General features: G+C 46.6%; 1 protein-coding gene across 1 annotated transcript in view; it reads left to right on the top strand.

The window, feature by feature from the left end:
- Positions 1-20,154, top strand: part of cacna1ab (calcium channel, voltage-dependent, P/Q type, alpha 1A subunit, b) — a 163,386-nt gene that overhangs the window by 59,248 nt on the left and 83,984 nt on the right. Inside the window, exons 4-5 of the mRNA XM_029122526.2 lie at positions 15,928-16,033; positions 16,162-16,301. Coding sequence (XP_028978359.2) covers positions 15,928-16,033; positions 16,162-16,301 — 246 coding nt within the window. The remainder of the gene's footprint in view (positions 1-15,927; positions 16,034-16,161; positions 16,302-20,154) is intronic.

The raw sequence follows: 20,154 nt of genomic DNA, 5'->3' as shown, positions 1-20,154 counted from the left end.
TCCCCCTCTTTTTTCTCCCCTCATACTTCTCCCTTTTCTTCTTTCTCACCCGTCTCCCTCTTTTCTCACCCTTCTCCCTCTTGTATTTCTTTTTTTTGCTCTCTCTGAAGCTGGTGCTCACTGCAGTGTTACAGAGAGAGAGAGAGAGGGATATAGAGAGAGAGTGAGAGTTTGCGGTCAGGGGGAGAGTTTGCGGTCAGGGGGAGAGGTTGCAGTCATAGTTAGCTCTGTGTGTGTTTGATCTGAGCTGGTTTCCACACCCACACAGCCCTTGGTTTCTCTCTGGAGAACAAGAGAAACAGGGCCAAGAGGCAGGAGGGAGAAAGGGAGAGGTAAGGATGGAGAGATGGTGAGAAACGGGGAGTGGGAGAAAGAGGGCAGAGAGAGGGGGGGGTGAGAAACCGGGAGTGAGGAAGAGTGAGCTTCTTATAGAGTTCTGTACCCAAGGACACGGAGCATAATGTCTGTTCATTTAAATAACACCTAATCCTTGCAAGGCTACTTAAACATGTGAACTTGAGGTGACATGTTTGTGGTTGCATTTTGGGTAATGTTTCCGTTAGGCTTGTATATGACAAGAACAAATGTTAGCTTGAGAGTCTACTTTATTACATTTTTTTTTTAAGAATACATTGGTTCGACAGGTTGAACCTTGTAATTATTCATTTAATGTAAGACACCTCAGGCTTTAGTAAAATCAACTTTGTACTGAGCTGGTCTGATGCTATGAAAGCACACTTGTTTGCTGAAGATCACAAACCTCCTGAAGTGGTCGCTTGTGCCTCACAACGAATGCACTCAACAGTCGTTTGAACGTGGCCCGCGAATAGGCAGTAATGAACGGCGATTCGTTTTCACAATACGATTTACTGTAATATTGTTAGGGCTTCGTTTTGATCTGAAATTGAATCGCATTAAGTGGCCAGTATTATTTAGGGATATCATGTCACTCTTCTGAGGTCCAGAACGAGCAGAATCAGGGTTTAGGATCAGATGGGATTGTGATGTACCTGCACCTCATGCAGTCACTTTCATCCCCAGAATACCTGTACTGTCATTTTCCTTCCCTAAATATTGAAAGCAGGCTGTCTTTCCGTATAGGGGGGAGGCGTGCGGATGAAGTCAAACCCCTCCTTAAAATTCAATAAGCTGTTGAATGTAAGGATCAATTGACGACACCCTACTGCCTATGTAAGGGTGGAGCAATGACACCCACAATTCCATTGAGATCAAGTGATGGCGGCATTGGGATGTGACCTGTGTGGTCCTTTACGGACCTCTACGCTCAGCGCCGAATCCTCACCACCTGTCACGTTCCTCCGCGTCACCTGTTGAAAGTTCCCGTCGTTTGGCCCCCGTCCGGCTACAGGTCTGTCGGCCGGTCTTGTCCCCAGGTCAGTGTCCTGTGGTCGTAGCGCGTCGTACGCCGTACTGGCCTATTGCCAAGAACCGCCGTTTCACACCGCTGACCTCCAAGGGTACGATGGCGCCCAACCAGTTCTGTCTCCTCTACATTGAACCACCCCCGGCTCCGGTCAAAAGGAGTCCACTATGTGGGGAGAACAGGGGCGTGTCGGTACGTTAACGCAGCCTTCAGTCACAGCTCTTATAAATCTGCTGATGAAGATTTGGGAATAAAGGGAGTGTGTGTGTGTGTGTGTGTGATATAACCGAAGTAAAAGTGTGTGATTTGGAAGAGCCAGTCGGTCCATCATCACACTCACCACCTCTGTAGAAACCTGCTAAAAATATCCTCCCCCTCAACACCTCACACTGCTTCACCACCATGACACACACAGGAGGAGGAGAGAGATTGAGGGAGGAGGAGGCAGGAGGGCTGTGGACAACAGGAATGGGAGAGAGGTTGAGGAGGAGGGATTGGAGGAGGTGAGAAGGGAGGGGGAGGAGGGATGGGCCAATGAGAGAGGAGGGCTGTGGGGATGTGGCCCATGGCACCATCTGTCTGCTGGCCCATCCCCTTTGACCCCAGACTATGACCCAGGGGGAGGGGACTCCTGAATCTCTCATGGTCAGTTTAGGTCCAGTGTGTGTGAAGAACTGAATCCTGGTGTGATAACAGGTTAACTGGTAGAAACCAAAACCTGAAAAGCCCTGCTACAGGCTTCTTGTGGCAACATACACATTTTCATATGGACCAAAGATTCTGTCAGATATTTTTTGTCGAACTATTTAAAATGGCCGCTGTTGTTACCTGCAGCAGTTGCCTCAGGGTGTCCAGTACCTAATGACCTTTTATTGTAGGGGTTAAAGGTCATCTCTGTGTACTCTGTCATTTCTTTAAATACTAGGGTTGAAGCCATTGGGTCACTCAGTCCTTGGGACAATTTACAGCTGGTCTCTAAGGACCAAACCAAATGTGTGTGTGTGTGTGTGTGTGACAGGACAGTCCAATAGAGCCTGGCTCCAACGACCACACTGACCAATCGGACAGCCAATCAGGGACCAGCCTTTTGTCCCCGTAAACGCATTAGTCCTGAGGGAATTGCTGTGTTTCTGGATGACCCCTCGTCTCCCTTCCCAGCTTGCAGGCGCACGTTTCATCCATTGGTGGATAACGGCGAGGGCCACTGGCGGTGGCCGATCCTCCCCTGGCTGTGATTGAGCTTTGTTTTCCCGGTTCAGTCCGACAGCCTGATATTCTTCGAGTATGTCACCAGTGATTGCACTGGAGGTCTTTGGAACGCCATGTAGCCCCGGCATTTTTATGGGCGTGTGGAGGGAAAGTGTTGAGGCTTCATAGCGTGTCTTGCCTATTTTACTAGTAATTACAATGTAATCCTCTGGACACACACAGACCGGGTTGATTTTAATTAACTATTGGACGACTGGGGATTGTGGTTGTTCTGCTAATTATTTAATACTTTGTAGTATCCAGGGATTCCGACCTGCCGTGTTCCGGAGCGATGTGGGTATTTTTAGCCACGAGGTCCCGGGATTCAGGTGTTGCTGATTTGAGATGCTTTGTTTAACTGTCCACTTGAAGAAAGATTACAGAAATGTCTGTTTTCATTTTCAAAAAGAAGATTCAAATTGTGTTGCTAATTGGAAAGCATTGATGGTAATTGGAATGGGTGATTGGGGGTTGTGGGATCTGGAATTGGCTGTAATTAAACTGGAATGGACTCCAACTGCCATGGAGCACTAAATAGAGCACTATGAGGGGAATAGGTGTGCTAGGATTATTCTAGAAATACCAAGTGTTATTCCGGTTGTCTTACTCCTGTGATCTCTCGTGTACACACACACACACACACACACAGGCCTGTCGTCACTGACCCGCAAGTGGTCCTTAGATTAATTACCCAGGATACAACACTGTGTGTCACACACTAAGACGTCCCCTCCTGTGGAGTCGGAACCCGTGTCCATATGCTGTCAGTGTGGTTGAAACAGTAGGGGGATGGGATTGAACGCAGCATCTCACACACACACACACACACACGTACAGTGGGGAGAACAAGTATTTGATACACTGGAGATTTTGCAGGTTTTCCTACTTACAAAGCATGTAGACGTCTGTAATCTTTATCATAGGTAGTCTTTAACTGTGAGAGATGGAATCTAAAAAAATCCAGAAAATCACATTGTATGATTTAAAAAAAAATTATTATAAGTATTTGATCACCTACCAACCAGTAAGAATTCCGTCTCTCACAGACCTGTTAGTTTTTCTTTAAGAAGCCCTCCTGTTCTCCACTCATTACCTGTATTAATGGCATCTGTTTGAACTCGTTACCTGTATAAAAGACACCTGTCTAAACACTCAATCAAACAGACTCCACAACCTCTCCACAATGGCCAAGACCAGAGAGCTGTGTAAGGACATCAGGGATAAAATTGTAGACCTGCACAAGGCTGGGATGGGCTACAGGACAATAGGCAAGCAGCTTGGTGAGAAGGCAACAACTGTCGGCGCAATTATTAGAAAATGGAAGAGGTTCAAGATGACGGTCAATCTCCCTCGGTCTGGGGCTCCATGCAAGATCTCACATCGTGGGGCATCATTGATCATGAGGAAGGTGAGGGATCAGCCCAGAATTACACGGCAGGACCTGGTCAATGACCTGAAGAGAGCTGGGACCACAGTCTCAAAGAAAACCATTAGTAACACACTACGCCGTCATGGATTAAAATCCTGCAGCGCACGCAAGGTACCCCTGCTCAAGCCAGCGCATGTCCATGCCCATCTGAAGTTTTTCAATGTTCCAGAGGAGGAATGGGAGGTCATGTGGTCTGATGAGACAAAAATAGAGCTTTTTGGTCTAAACTCCACTCGCCGTGTTTGGAGGAAGAAGAAGGATGAGTACAACCCCAGGAACACCATCCCAACCGGGAAGCATGGAGGTGGAAACATAATTCTTTGGGGATGCTTTTCTGCAAAGGGGACAGGAAGACTGCACCATATAGAGGGGAGGATGGATGGGGCCATGTATCGCGAGATCTTGGCCAACAACCTCCTTCCCTTAGTAAGAGCATTGAAGATGGGTCGTGGCTGGGTCTTCCAGCATGACAACGACCCGAAACACACAGCCAGGGCAACTATGGAGTGGCTCCGTAAGAAGCATCTCAAGGTCCTGGAGTGGCCTAGTCAGTCTCCAGACCTGAACCTGATAGAAAATCTTTGGAGGGAGCTGAAAGTCTGTACTGCCCAGCGACAGCCCCGAAACCTGAAGGATCTGGAGAAGGTATGGAGGAGTGGGCCAAAATCCCTGCTGCAGTGTGTGCAAACCTGGTCAAGAACTACAGGAAACGTATGATCTCTGTAATTGCAAACAAGTTATTTGTACCAAATATTGAGTTCTGCTTTTCTGATGTATCAAATACTTATGTCATGCAATAAAATGCAAATTAATTACTTAAAAATCATACAATGTGATTTTATGGATTTTTGTTTTAGATTCCCTCACTCGCAGTTGAAGAGAACCTATAAACATTATAGACTTCTACATGATTTGTAAGTGGGAAAACCTGCAAAATCAGCAGTGTGTCAAATACTTGTTCTCCCCACTGTACCTGTAGACACACACACACAGAAGCAAACATAGTCACAGAGACACACACACACACACACACACACACCAGTTCTCACAAATATAGTAAAACAAGCATGCTGTGTGTGCCAGTGTGTGCCAGTGTGTGCCAGTGTGTGCCAGTGTGTGCCAGTGTGTGCCAGTGTGTGTGTGTTTATGTCGACAATACATCAGCCTGGTTGATGCAGTCTCTTTGCAATTCCCTCTCCTATGTGACTCAGTGATGAGTCATTGCTGTACAGCAGCACCACAACATGGCCTGTTTAACCTAATGTAGCTCCGGACATTATGGGATTCAAACCACTCCTCTGTCTGTGTCTGTCTGTCTGCCGGGCTGTGTGTGTGTCTGTGTGTGTCAGTGACTCAGTTTATGTGTTCAAAATGCTCAAGACTTGGGTTAAATTCCATTTTTGAATATTTTTAAGTACTTTCTCTGTGTTTGATTGTTCTTGTCTGGCTTGGACCAAGAGAGCTGTCCCAAAACTCCCAACCTAGCCAGTCCGGAACCGATGCTTCTGTTTTGCAAAGCAGTTGTTTCTCACACCTTTCAGTGAGGACCCCCAGATGGTTCACGGTTCCTCTGCAGGTCTGAACTAGCTCACCGCCATAACACGCAGGGATTAGTTGACAAAGTGAACCAGGGGTGGTTTGAGAACCGCAGATCTGGTGTGTTTCATTTCAGTCTGTCCCAGGCCTCCATCACCACTGACACCGTCTCTCCCTCACTCTCGCACATACACGCCGACACAAACATTCAGGGACAAACACACGTACCCTAAATCATACTCACGCTCACACACACACACACACACACACACACACACACAGGCACACAGTCCATCACGTACCAGACTGTGCTGAGCTGGCATCTACTGCCCACACCGCTACACATCATGTGCCCAGAGTGTGTGTGTGTATGTGTGTGTGGCTGAGTATGATTTAGGGTACGCGTGTTTGTCCCTGAATGTTTGTGTCGGCGTGTAGGCGCCCACGCCTTTTCAGAGTGTGTGTGTGTGGGAAGGGAGATTCTATTGGATTCGCAGTGAAGTGAGCGTTGATTACACCTTACCCACCGAACTGCATCATGCGTTTCAAACAGTGTTTGCTCTGGTCATTTAATGTTGGACACCTGTCCTTGTAGTTTTAGGTCAAGGGGCCTGGAGGCTGATCTGAGGTCAGTTAAGCAGTCCTCCATTAATGGTAAATATATACCACAGGGAAATTAACTTCACCCAGGAACCATAGCTGATGACTGAGGGTCATTGTTATTGGGATGTACTAGACACACACACAAACACACTCTCTCTCACTCTCTCACTCACTTACACACACACACACACACACACAGAGAACATTGAGAACAGAATGTCCGGAATGGTTGTGTGCCATTCCTGCGGTAGTCTCAGACACACACACGCACAGACACACATGCGCACAGACACACGCGCACAGACACACACACACACGCGCGCACAGACACACACACGCACACAGACGCACACACACACACACACGCACAAACCCTGCTGATAATCCCCAAGACGATCGCTAAAATGGAGGCCGTGTGTGTGAGTGTGTGGGAACGCGTTTGATTGGGACACTCACATGAGGTGTCTGCGGCAGTAGACAGTAGAGCTCTCCTTCTTCTCGTTGGCTGAGCTAACCTACTTTTATGGAACTCACTCACAGAAAATGATAAAAATACTGCAATTCTCCCTCCCTCCCTCTGCTCCATAAGCTCAGCTCAGCTCTTACTCACCTCCCTTTCTCTTCTCAGTCTCTCAACCCTCCATCTTTCTCTCCACCTCCTCGTCGCTGTGTCTGTCTCTGTCCTTCCTTCCTGTCTTTACTTCCTTGGCAATCCTTCTTTCCTTGTCACCTGATTCAAATTTGAAATCTCTCTTTCCTATCATCCTTTCGGCTCCTATTTATATCACTTCTTCCCAATTTCCCTCTTTGTAAAACCTTCCCTTTTTCTGCCCCCCCCACCCCCCCCTCCAGCTCTCCCCTGCCTCACAGAAGCTGCTGATGCGGCAACCATAGAAGCCAGCCAGCCGGTTGTGTGTAAGTGTCTGTCTGTGTGTGTTTATGTGTGTGTTTGTGTATTTGTGTGCTCACCTGTGCGTATTGTATTTGTATTGACGTGCGAACGTGTCTATGTGCATATATGGACCTGTATGTATGTGTTGTGTGTGTGTGTGTGTGTGTGTGTGTCCAGGAGCTGAATAAAGATTGTATGTTGTACGGATGGGGATGTTGCTGGTTGATTGATGTGGCCTGTCCTTACTCCAGCACACTAACCAACTGGGGGAGGGAGGGACATGGAAAAGGGTGAGAGAGGATGGAGGGAGGCATGGAATACAGAAAAACAGAGAGATAGAGGGTAGGAAATAATTAAATACAGGGAAATTGATATGTTTGAATTTAGCAGATGTTTCTTCATTTGGCGAAGTTATTTTGTGTTGTTCATCCACCTTGTTGAGAGGTCTAACATGATTCTGATGAGTTTCAGATAGGGCTGACACGATTATTGCATTTTGGTTGACGATTATCTGTTGCACAAATAATTGCGATTAACAATTAAATGGTCTGTGTTGTAAATGTTACGCCGCTATTATAGTGTAGCCTAAAGATTTAGTAAAAATACATGGGGTGGATCCAGAGAGGATGTGGTGTTTTGTGGTGTTTTGCGCTTTCTGGAGCATATCTGGCAATTTGCCTCCTCCAAATTATTGGGCTCACCTCTTTCAATTTGGCTTTAAACCAGAATGCGCCCAGAGCGGTGCAGTTGTGTTTGGCTTTGGAACTATCACTAAATCAATGTTGTTAACGATTGCTCTTCACAAAAACGCAACTGCAAAGCAATGACGATAAAATTTCGCTATGCATCCTGATGTTTCTCCTCTCGCTCTGCTGCTAATATTATAGCATAATTATTTGAAACTGCTTTCCTTACGTAGCACATTGTTTCAACGTTTGATATGCAATTGGACAACATTACAATATTAGTAAAAATATTTTTACACACGCTTGTGTTCTTTTCTTTTGTCCTCTATTCTATAAGAATGTTGCAGAATGATATTGCTGTGCATTGCAAAACATTTCTAAACCAGGTTTAAACATATTGACATTAAGAAGAAAACGAGTTTCAGTCAATAATCTGCGCCTCTAACTTTCTGTGGAGGTGTCAGGCGCCCTTCTACTTCCATGCCCAAACATCCCGACTCATGGAAATTGATGTAATTGGCGTGGTAGCCTCTATGTAGAGACGTTTCTCACATTGGCCTAAAAGTCAGGATTTTGGAATCCGAATGTTGTGCGAAAACTTTAAAAGATGACTGTCTATAGAATAATTGCGATCTGGATCCAATAATCGTTCCTATTTGTAATAACTGCATCAGCCCCATTCTCGCTGTTTCGACCTGTTTGTCCAAATCAAATATGATTCAGAGAGACAGAGGGTTGGATGGATTAAAATAGATGGACAGATGGAGAGAGTGCGAAAGAGCAAGAGAAAAGGAAGGAGACCGTCCTACCAAATGAGATGAACGGGCAGGTAGAGCGCTATGTTCTGTCCTCAGACAGGAATGCAGTTCACCTTCTCTGTTTCTCTCCCAGTTTTCTTTATTTTCTTCTCTAAAATACTGATTTCAGGACCTTAATTGTATTGAAACAAAGACTGAAAAGGTAGTGAACATAGTGTGGTTCCACAGTATAGTGATGCTGGGGTCAGGGGTCAGGCTGCTTAGTGGGGTGTGTGTGAGTCTCAAACCAATCTGAAAAATATCTTGCCCTCTGTTGCGTCAGTGAGCAAGTGTGTGTGTGTGTGTGTCGGTCCCAGCTATGAACTGTCAAAGCAGTGTATGATAGAACAATTTCAAAGAATCCGGCTGCTTCCGGGAATCACAAAGAACTGGATTATGGAGGTTCCAGGGTTGAGGGGTACACAGAGAATGTGGATTATGGTGGTTGTAGGGTTGAGGGGTACACAGACCATGTGGATTATGGGGGTTGTAGGGTTGAGGGGTACACAGACCATGTGGATTATGGAGGTTGTAGGGTTGAGGGGTACACAGACCATGTGGATTATGGAGGTTGTAGGGTTGAGGGGTACACAGACCATGTGGATTATGGAGGTTGTAGGGTAGAGGGGTACACAGACCATGTGGATTATGGGGGTTGTAGGGTTGAGGGTTACACAGACAGTGTGGATTATGGAAGTTGTAGGGTAGAGGGGTACACAGACAGTATATGATTAAAGAGATTGGGATAAAGAAGGAGAGAGAAAGAAAGAAAGAGACAAACTGTTTAATACACCATATCTATATATAGTTTGCTGTATTTTGAGGAGAGGTCTAGAAAGGAGGGAGGGAAAGATGGGAAGGGAATGAGAGATGAAAGCAGAGAGAAGCTGGAGCAAAAGGATGTTTTTTCATCAGGGACTGTCTGGTTTTCCTCACAGTCTGTCTGACTGTGCAACCTGGGACCAACTTTCTTAATCCTTAATCCTTAATCATCCCGTATAGGAACCAGCCCCCCATTGAAAATGAAACGCTATATAGGGAACAGGACCCCCATTCGATAATGAAACGCTATATAGGGAACAGGACCCCCATTGAAAATGAAACGCTATATAGGGAACAGGACCCCCATTCGATAATGAAACACTATATAGGGAACAGGACCCCCATTCGATAATGAAACACTATATAGGGAACAGGACCCCCATTCGATAATGAAACACTATATAGGGAACAGGACCCCCATTCGATAATGAAAGACTATATAGGGAACAGGACCCCCATTCGATAATGAAACACTATATAGGGAACAGGACCCCCATTCGATAATGAAACACTATATAGGGAACAGGGCCCCCTTTCTATAATGAAACACTATATAGGGAACAGGATCATTCTGGAGCCAGTCTCCTTGTTTCATAACATATGTACTTTTTAGTCCCTCTGGTAAAGTCATTTTCTTTCTTTTTTGCACGCGTGCGTTCGTGTGTGTGTATGGGCGTGCACGCATGCGTTTATAAAAGAACACTTGCTCAGTTCCCTAGCACTTGGCTGCATTTATTTGATAAAGCTTCATTTGGTTTGATTTAAACTCTCCTTTCCTCATCAGCCTTTTCTGTCCAAACCACTGGACTCAGCTCAACCAGGCCCAAAGTACCTACTCAGCTGAAGACACACACGCGCACACGCACACGCACACGCACACGCACACAGACACACTGAGAGGGCCAGGCCTCCATCAGCATCATGGCTTAGTTTTTCACAGGTTACCGGTAGTTTCCCTGGAGTTACACTTCACCGCCTGCAACACGCGCACACACGCAATATCCATCAAATAAATAACCCTTTGGCATGTACCTGCGACCATGTTAAGGGACTTTTCAATGTCAGTCTGGGACTTCCCAAAAAAAAATACAAATGTACACACAAACACAGACGTGTCAATGTCAGGTGTCCAACATTATGGGTGTCTGAACTACAGAGGAAATAAGGGTGAAACTTTATTTGGATAGTCAATCTGTATATTCTTTACAGACTCTATCTACAGTCTATCAATGACTGTCTTCTAGCCCTAACCGTAAACCTCATTATGTCCATAACCCTCACACATGTTTTTACCTCAACCTTAGCAAGGCGACACTTTGTTTTTCATAGATTTTTGCTTGTATGAATTTTTGTAGTGCGCTAAAATGTTACTGAAAAAGGGGGACTGGTCTACAGTGAATTTCAGAGGAAATAGGGCCCTGGTCTAAAGGGCTGATCTACAGAGGAAGTAGGGCCCTGGTCTAAAGGGCTGATCTACAGAGGAAGTAGGGCCCTGGTCTAAAGGGCTGATCTACAGAGGAAGTAGGGCCCTAGTCGTTTACCCCTGCATCTTTGGCTCTCTCATAACGCCTAATAGAGTTTCTGGCAGAATCAGAAAGGTGTGTGTGTGTGTGTGTGTGTATTTGTGTGCAGTACAGTAGTAAGCAGTCAAGCAATAATATGCTGATGCTGAATAATGCCTCCTTCAGTTTGAGTGGGTATTTGTGTGGGTCTGTGTGTATTGTTTGTTGTGTATTGTTTGTTTTGTGTTGCGGCTGGCCAGGAATGGAAAAGAGGGGGATGGGGAGCAGATATCGAAGAGGAGGGATAGAACAAGAGGGATGTAAGATGTCATGGAAATGTCACAATGACATGAAAGAGGGAGCAGAAGATAAAGAGGGTCAGAGGGATGTGGGAATGATAATGGGAATGAAAGGGGACGTGATAATGGGAATGAAAGGGGAAATGATAATGGGAATGAAAGGGGAAGTGATAATGGGAATGGTAGTGGAAGTGATAATGAGAATGGTAGGGGAAATGATAAGGGGAGTGATGATGGGGGAATGAAAGGTGAAATGATAATAGGAATGGTAGAGGAAATTATAAAGGCGAGTGATGATGGGGAATGATGGGGGGAATGATAATGGGAATGAAAGGGGAAATGATAATGGGAATGATAATAGGAATGGTAGGGGAAATTATAAAGGGGAGTGATGATGGGGAATGATAATGGGAATGATGGGGGAATGATAATGGGTATAATAATGGTAGGATAGGGGGAATCAATCAATCACTCACATTTATTTATGAAGCCCTTTTTACATCAGCAGTTGTCACAAAGTGCTTTTACAAAACACCCGGCCTTAAACCCCAAGGGGCAAACAACAGTCGTGTTGAATTTCAGTCGCTAGGAAAAACTCCCTAAGAAGGCCGAAATTTAGGAAGAAACCTAGAGAGGACCCAGGCTATAAGGGGGGTGACCAGTCCTCTTCTGGCTGTCCCACTTTTAACATATTAAAAGTACAAATTGTAATAATGAATAAATGCATGTGGGCTCCTCCTCTGTCATTCTAGTGTCTATTTAAACTTAGTCCAGGTCAGAAGCATGACCAGATGGACAAGGACAGGGACAACAAGGGGGAGGGGGAGGTGTCAGCACAGTGTCAACTGAAATCGTCAGGTATCGTCTTGATCTGCAACACAACCAGGAGGACTTTGGACAGGGACAGCAACGGGTTTTTCAAGCCTGGTACTCCTCAGGTGTGGGCCAGGACCTCATGTCCTCCTAAGTTTAAAACGGCAGGAGACAGGGAACATTTCGAAAATGCATTCCTTAGATCTATAAGGATTTATAGTAGAGAAGGAGAACTGACCCTACTCCCCCAGCACAATTTTATAGCAGCGTAAGACCTTGGGGCTGAGACAGGGGGGTCCAGTGACACTGTGGCCCAATCTGGGGGAGGCCCCGGACAGGGCGCAACAGGCAGGCCTGAATGGCATTGGAGGAAGGGCATCCCAGTGGCGATGAGAGCTCACCTGGCAAGACAGCAAGGGTGGACAGTAAAAAGCTTTTCTGGTCACCTTCACGCCCCTGGGCCAGACTACACTTAATCATAGACCATGCTGTAGAGATGAGTCTTTAGTAGACACTTGAAAGTTTGCACTGAGTCTGCATTTCTAACCTTAATTGGCAAATTGTTCCACAGTAGTGGAGTTCTATGAGAGAAGGCCCTGCCTCCGGCTGTTTGTTTAGAAATTCTAGGTACAATTAAAAAGCCTGCATCTTGCGATCTAAGGTAATGTGTAGGTATGACCGTTTCAGCGAGGTAAGTAGGAGCAAGTCCATTGATCTATAGGTTAACAATAAAACCTTAAAATCAGCCCTAACCTTAACAGGCAGCCAGTGTAAAGAGGCTAGTACTGGAGTAATGTGTCAAAAACAAAATGTTCTAGTTAGGGTTCTAGCAGACATGCAGCATTAATTGAAGTTTATTTATTTATTTATTTATTTGTCAGGGTAACCGGAAAGAAGAGCATTGCAGTTATCTAATCTACAAGTAACAAAAGCATGGATACGTTTTTCTGCATCTGTTTTTGATAGAAAGTTTCAGATGAAAATAAGCAACTCTTGAGACCTATTTTATATGTTCTTCAAAGGAGAGGTCAGGGTCAAGGGTAACACAGAGGTTTCTTACAGTTTTTTGGGATACGACCATGCAGCCGTCGAGGTTCACAGTGAGATCTTCCAACAAAGCTCTTTGTTTCTTGGGTTTTTCTTGAGTTTAAAAGCAAGAAGTTCTCTGTCATCCACTTCCTAATCTCTGAAACGCATGCTTCCCAAGTAGCTAATTTTTGGGCTTCTCCATGCTTCATTGAAATATATAACTGTGTGTCTTCACTGTCAACAGGGAGCATTTGCATTGTGATTCCGGATTACATCGCCCAGAGGCAGCATATATAGTGAGAACAATAATGGGCCCAGAACCGAGCCTTGAGGAACACCAAAGCATACCTTCGCCATCCACACATATGAACTGATATTTTTCAGATAAATAAGATTTAAACTAGGCTAGAAAATGTCCACATAGCCCAATATGGTGTCAAAAGCAGCACTAAGATCAAGAAGCAACAGGACGGATGCAGAACCTTTGTCTGAGGCCATTAGAAGGTCATTTGTTACCTTTACGAGTGCAGTCTCAGTACTATGATGGGGTCTGAAACTGGACTGGAGCATTTCATGGGGGAATGATAATGGTATGATATGAGGAATGATAATGGTATGATCGGGGGAATGATAATGGTATGATCGGGGGAATGATAATGGTATGATCGGGGGAATGATAATGGTATGATTGGGGGAATGATAATGGTATGATATGAGGAATGATATGAGGAATGATAATGGTATGATATGAGGAATGAAAATGGTATGATCGGGGGAATGATAATGGTATGATGGGGGGAATGATAATGGTATGATATGAGGAATGATAATGGTATGATCGGGGGAATGATAATGGTATGATCGGGGGAATGATAATGGTATGATGGGGGAATGATAATGGTATGATATGAGGAATGATAATGGTATGATCGGGGGAATGATAATGGTATGATCGGGGGAATGATAATGGTATGATCGGGGGAATGATAATGGTATGATCGGGGGAATGATAATGGTATGATATGAGGAATGATATGAGGAATGATAATGGTATGATATGAGGAATGAAAATGGTATGATCGGGGGAATGATAATGGTATGATGGGGGGAATGATAATGGTATGATATGAGGAATGATAATGGTATGATCGGGGGAATGATAATGGTATGATCGGGGGAATGATAATGGTATGATGGGGGAATGATAATGGTATGATCGGGGGAATGATAATGGTATGATCGGGGGAATGATAATGGTATGATGGGGGAATGATAATGGTATGATGGGGGAATGATAATGGTATGATCGGGGGAATGATAATGGTATGATCGGGGGAATGATAGGTTGAATTTAATTGGAGGTCAGAAGAGAATGGAGAAGAGGGGAGGATAGAGGGAAAGAGAAGGGTGCGTGAAGTAGGACAGCGATGTAGGAATGTGGGCAAGTGTCTTGGTCTTTATCTGCCAGGTGTCTTGGTCTTTCTCTGCCAGGTGTCTTGGTCTTTCTCTGCCAGGTGTCTTGGTCTTTCTCTGCCAGGTGTCTTGGTCTTTCTCTGCCAGGTGTCTTGGTCTTTCTCTGCCAGGTGATTTGGTCTGTCTCTGCCAGGTGTCCTTGGTCTGTTTCTCCCAGGTATCTTGGTCTTTATCTGCCAGCTATCTTGGTCTTTATCTGCCAGTTGACTTGGTCTGTCTCTGCCAGGTGTTTTGGTTTTTCTCTGGCACCATCTCACCATATTTTATACTGTAACTTAGATCTTTGCTGACAAACCACACAGTGTTGACCCATCCACTTCTCTCTGCACCCCCCGTCTTTGTCTTTGATTGAAGTGTTCTGTCCGTCTGTCCATCCACCTCTTAATGTCACCATCTGTTAACACACACTCTGCTGCTGTTGTAAGGCATCCTGCTGTAAGTTGTTTCACCCTACTCTCTGTCTCTCTTTTTCTCTCCTCTGTCAGTCTCTTCTGTTTGTCTCTCTCTAGTCCTGGAGATCCCCCTTTCTCGCCTTCTCCTTTAGGGCAGGGAGATGTGGGAGGACAACTGGGGGAGAGGAGGTGGGGGCGGATGGAAAGGGAGTGAGTCTTTTGCCTTCCGTAGGAGGTTTGTTCAGCCATGTGGAACTGTCACCAGTGAATAATTTAGTTTCCACGCAGCCACTCTCCTTTCACCAGTGTGTGAAGCTATGCAGTGTGGTCATAAAGCCTTCATAAGGGCTACATATTACTCAGTTGTCTCTCATTTTGTCACATTATAAAAGCCTGGGCACTCAGACAGGGAACATCCTAACCGCTCATTCCTGTCAGCTGTGGAGGTCCTGGAGTGAAATGGTGTTTAGTCTTCACCCCCTTGCTAGTCTGTCTCTTCAAGTTACATCAGCGACCATACGTACACACACACACACACACACACACACACCCAGATCGTGTCATCCACTCAGCCATCCCCCTTGGCCTCATGGTATCAATGTCACACTAGCAAACATGCACACACACACACACACGCAAAATTGCCTTGACTGTATTACACACAAACACAGTAAACATAAACACAGACTGACAAGTGCCCCCGTGTATGTATACCCACACACACCCACACACACACACACACACACACACAGGGATAATAAATGTCCAATTAAGAGCAGTGCTGTTCTGTCCGGACCCATCCAGTCATCCAGTCCCTCCAGCCAGCATCATTCAAGCCTGGTCACATACCAGAGCACGGGAGTGCCGCAGCCCGCCAACACAGCGCCGGCGCAGCGCGGCCTTCCGGGTTTCCGGGGGCCCTTTCCGTGCATCGGCGCCGTGAGTCGGCTTCCTGTGTGCCGCTGCCTGTGTGCGTTCTCCCAGTCTGTCCAGACGTACTGACCTTAACCCCCAGCTCGCACTCCGTTTGAATGGATGATCTTGGCGACCATCATAGCTAACTGTATCGTCCTGGCTCTGGAGCAGCATTTGCCTGTTGATGATAAAACTCCTCTTTCTGAGCGCCTGGTGAGTCCCGCAAAAAAAGACACACACACACACTTGGGAAGGGCATGCCGTGATGTCCCATTGTAACCATCTCCCCCCCCCCCCCCCCCTCTCCCTCCCTCCCTGCCTCCCTCCTCTCTCCCCTGTAGGATGATACAGAGCCCTACTTCATAGCCATCTTCTGTTTTGAGTCAGGTATAAAGATTCTGGCTCTGGGCTTTGCCCTGCACAAGGGCTCCTACCTGAGGAACGGATGGAATGTTATGGACTTTGTAGTAGTGCTCACTGGGTAAGTACGCAATGCTGTTGCCGCCCGAGACCGTTGTGCCTGTGTGTGTGTGTGTGTGTGTGTGTGTGTGTGTGTGTGGTCCCCGTGGGTTCTGCCCGGGAGTGTCTGGACTGAGGAGGTCGTGGGGACTCCTGACCGACTGGGGTACAGACGGAACCACGGAGAAATGGTGTGTGCGTGCGTGCGTGCGCACACGTGTGAAATAAAGAAAATAGGAAGGATGGTCGAGGGAGAGTGACAGAGTGCTGGGGGGAGTGAGAGAGGTGTAGAGAGAGGGAGAGTGACAGAGTGCTGGGGGAGTGAGAGAGGTGTAGAGAGAGGGAGAGTGACAGAGTGCTGGGGGAGTGAGAGAGGTGTAGAGAGAGGGAGAGTGACAGAGTGCTGGGGGAGTGAGAGAGGTGTAGAGAGAGGGAGAGTGACAGAGTGCTGGTGTGGAGTGAGAGAAGTAGAGGGAGAAAGAGGGGGAATGACAGAGTGTTGGGGGAGTGAGGGAGGTAGAGGTAGAGGGAGTGAGGGGCCCTGGGAGTGTTTGTTTGATCTGTGATCTAAAAATGGCTGCATCGCTGTAGCGACTGTGCATCGAGTCTGGAGAGGGAGACGGGAGGACTGAAGGATGGGAGGAGGGAGATGGAAGAACTGAAGGATGGGAGGAGGGAGACGGAAGGACTGAAGGATGGGAGGAGGGAGACGGAAGGACTGAAGGATGGGAGGAGGGAGACGGAAGGACTGAAGGATGGGAGGAGGGAGATGGAAGGACTGAAGGATGGGAGGAGGGAGACGGAAGGACTGAAGGATGGGAGGAGGGAGACGGAAGGACTGAAGGAAGGGAGGAGGGAGACAGGGAAGGACTGAAGGATGGGAGGAGGGAGGCGGAAGGACTGAAGGATGGAAGGAGGGAGACAGGGAAGGACTGAAGGGAAGGAGGAGGGAGACGGAAGGACTGAAGGATGGGAGGAGGGAGACAGGGAAGGACTGAAGGATGGGAGGAGGGAGACAGGGAAGGACTGAAGGATGGAAGGGAGGAGACAGGGAAGGACTGAAGGATGGAAGGAGGGAGACGGAAGGACTGAAGGGAAGGAGGAGGGAGACAGGGAAGGAATGAAGGATGGGAGGAGGGAGACAGGGAAGGACTGAAGGATGGGAGGAGGGAGACAGGGAAGGACTGAAGGATGGGAGGAGGGAGACAGGGAAGGACTGAAGGATGGGAGGAGGGAGACAGGGAAGGACTGAAGGGAAGGAGGAGGGAGACAGGGAAGGACTGAAGGAAGGGAGGAGGGAGACAGGGAAGGACTGAAGGAAGAAAGGAGGGAGACAGGGAAGGACTGAAGGATGGGAGGGAGGAGGGAGGGAAATGGAGAGAGCAGCAGCGGAGAAAGGAGGGGCCTGTAGAGACTTGTGTGAGAAGAAAGAGGGGGATGGGAGGATTGGAAAGGAGGATCTGGAAGAGGCGTGTAGAGAGAGAGGAGGACATGAAAATATATGTAGAGTGGGAACACACACACACACACACACACACAGTAGAAGTCTCGTTTGACAAGGTGTGTGTGATCAGGGCAGCTTCCTCTCCTTTGCTGTATCTCTTTAATGAGCACAGACAAACTCTCACTCCCACACACACACACACACAGAGAGATCAGAGTGGCACTGCAGGGAGCATCAGACAGGGCACTAGTGAAATGTCACCTCACACAGAGAGAGAGGGATGGGGGTAGAGTTAAAGGTAGAGTCAGAGAGGGATGGTGTAGAGTCAGAAGGTTAGGGGCAGAGTCAGAAAGGGATAGTGTAGAGTCAGAGGGTTAGGGGCAGAGTCAGAGAGGAATGGTGTAGAGTCAGAGGGTTAGGGGCAGAGTTAGAGAGGGATGGTGTAGAGTCAGAGAGGGTTAGGAGTAGAGTCAGAGAGGGATGGTGTAGAGTCAGAGGGTTAGAGGCAGAGTCAGACAGGGATGGTGTAGAGTCAGAGGGTTAGAGGCAGAGTCAGACAGGGATTGTGTAGAGCCAGAGAGGGTTGGTGAAGAGCCAGAGAGGGTTGGTGTAGAGTCAGTGATAGAAAGAAAAGAGGATGGAGTAATAGAGAAAAGGATGAAGGGCGATAGAGTGATTGAGAGATGGAAGAATGAGGCTAGGGTGATAGTGATAGAAAGAGAAGAGGATGGAGTAGTAGAAAAAGGGAAGAATGAGGATAGAGTGATAGTAACAGAGAGAGATAAAATATATTTCTTAGCGGGTCACTGATGGGAAAGGCACACTCTCTTTTCTATTCCACTACTCTCACATACTCTCTCCATCTCCAACCCACTTCTCTCTCTGTGTCAGACTTTGTTTGGGTTTGGCCCTGGATAGTGTGTGCGTGTGTGCACGTGTGCACGTGTGCGTGTGTGCGCGTGTGTATACGTCTGTTTATGTGTGTGTACGTGTGTCTTTGCTTACCGTAAAGGTGTGAAGGACACTGCTATTAAATGTGAAGTGTGTATCTTTAGTGCCAAATGTGTGTTTTGACAGAAATAAACCAGCGGCTATAAAAGAGACAGAGCTTAAGAAAGAAAGAGAATGAGGGAGCTCGGAAAACAGGAAGAAAGTGCGGGAAATTGCTGTGTAACAGAGGGAGCCAATATGGCGATCAGTCGAGTGAAAAGAAATGGATGGTGGAGGGAGAGAAGCGAAGATAGGACGGAAAGGGAGTGAAATGGAAGAGCAAACACCTTGAGGAGAGTGAGCGAGCGAGGGCACGCATGCGCGTGTGTGTATGTGTGTGTGTGTGTATGTGCGCGCATGTGTGTTCTGCAGTAACCTGCTTTTCACTGCTGCAGATGATCAATCACCAGTCGCCTTGAGACCCAAACTCTCTCCTATACTTATTATTCCTCTACTTCTGCACTCCAACATACACACACACACACACGCACAGACACGTGTGCAAACACACATCCATCCTCTCCCCACATGCCGCGAAATATCTTCGAGGGTTCAGGGGTCAGGATATTGTGTTGCCCTAGATGATATGACTGGGACCGAAAATAATTGTTTTTTTTTCTTTTGGCTCTGTACTCCAGAATGTGGGATTTTAAATCGAATCATTTGCTTTGAGGTAAAATTGAGGGTGTTAATGCGCACTTTCGTTTAACTGCATAGAAATGCAGTGCCGTGTTTTGTGTAAATTGTCCACCTATCTGAACTTGATTAACAGACTGTGAATTAACAGACTGAGCTGACACATACAAACGAGTCCAGTTGAGTTAAAAAATGTAAACAAAAAAAAATTTAAAAGAATGTCAAGCGTTTTCAATTGCAGAAAGGTGTTTTCTAACATACTTTAAAATGTGGAGGAATCCGAAAGGGGCATTTCTGGGAAGGTTGTAAGTTTCCGTAACTAAATCAAAGTAAGCAAAGGCTCTTGTGTAGATGATGTAGAGTACAGATCCGCAGGTCCCTCCATCACTCAGAGGTTTTCCTCGAAGTTAGAGGGGGTGAATGGGTGGTTTCTGGCGCAGGAGGCACATTTATCATGGGCTGAAATGACCTTAACTATGCCTCCAGATATGAAGTGTGCTATAGGTTGTTGGATTATGGTTATAAAATGGTTTCTCTAGAAAGAACGGCAGACATGATCACAGCGCCACTGTGTCTGTGACCTACCCTGTTGATAATCCCAGAGACATGGGTTGTATAATGGTGTCCAGGGGGGGGTGAAATGACTTGGGTATAAATATAGGGTTGTTCTGAAAAAGGTAAGGTATCTATAGCAAGAAAAACATCTTTACTGTTATGAGCATATAATGCTACACAAGACCAGGCTTAAATGAGAGGTTCGATGGCCAGATTTACAAGCAGCGGACGGAGACCACATCCCTGACTT

Source organism: Esox lucius, chromosome 9 (assembly GCF_011004845.1).
Source record: "Esox lucius isolate fEsoLuc1 chromosome 9, fEsoLuc1.pri, whole genome shotgun sequence".
Classification (NCBI taxonomy): domain Eukaryota; kingdom Metazoa; phylum Chordata; class Actinopteri; order Esociformes; family Esocidae; genus Esox; species Esox lucius.
This window is presented reverse-complemented; position numbering and strand designations above follow the sequence as displayed.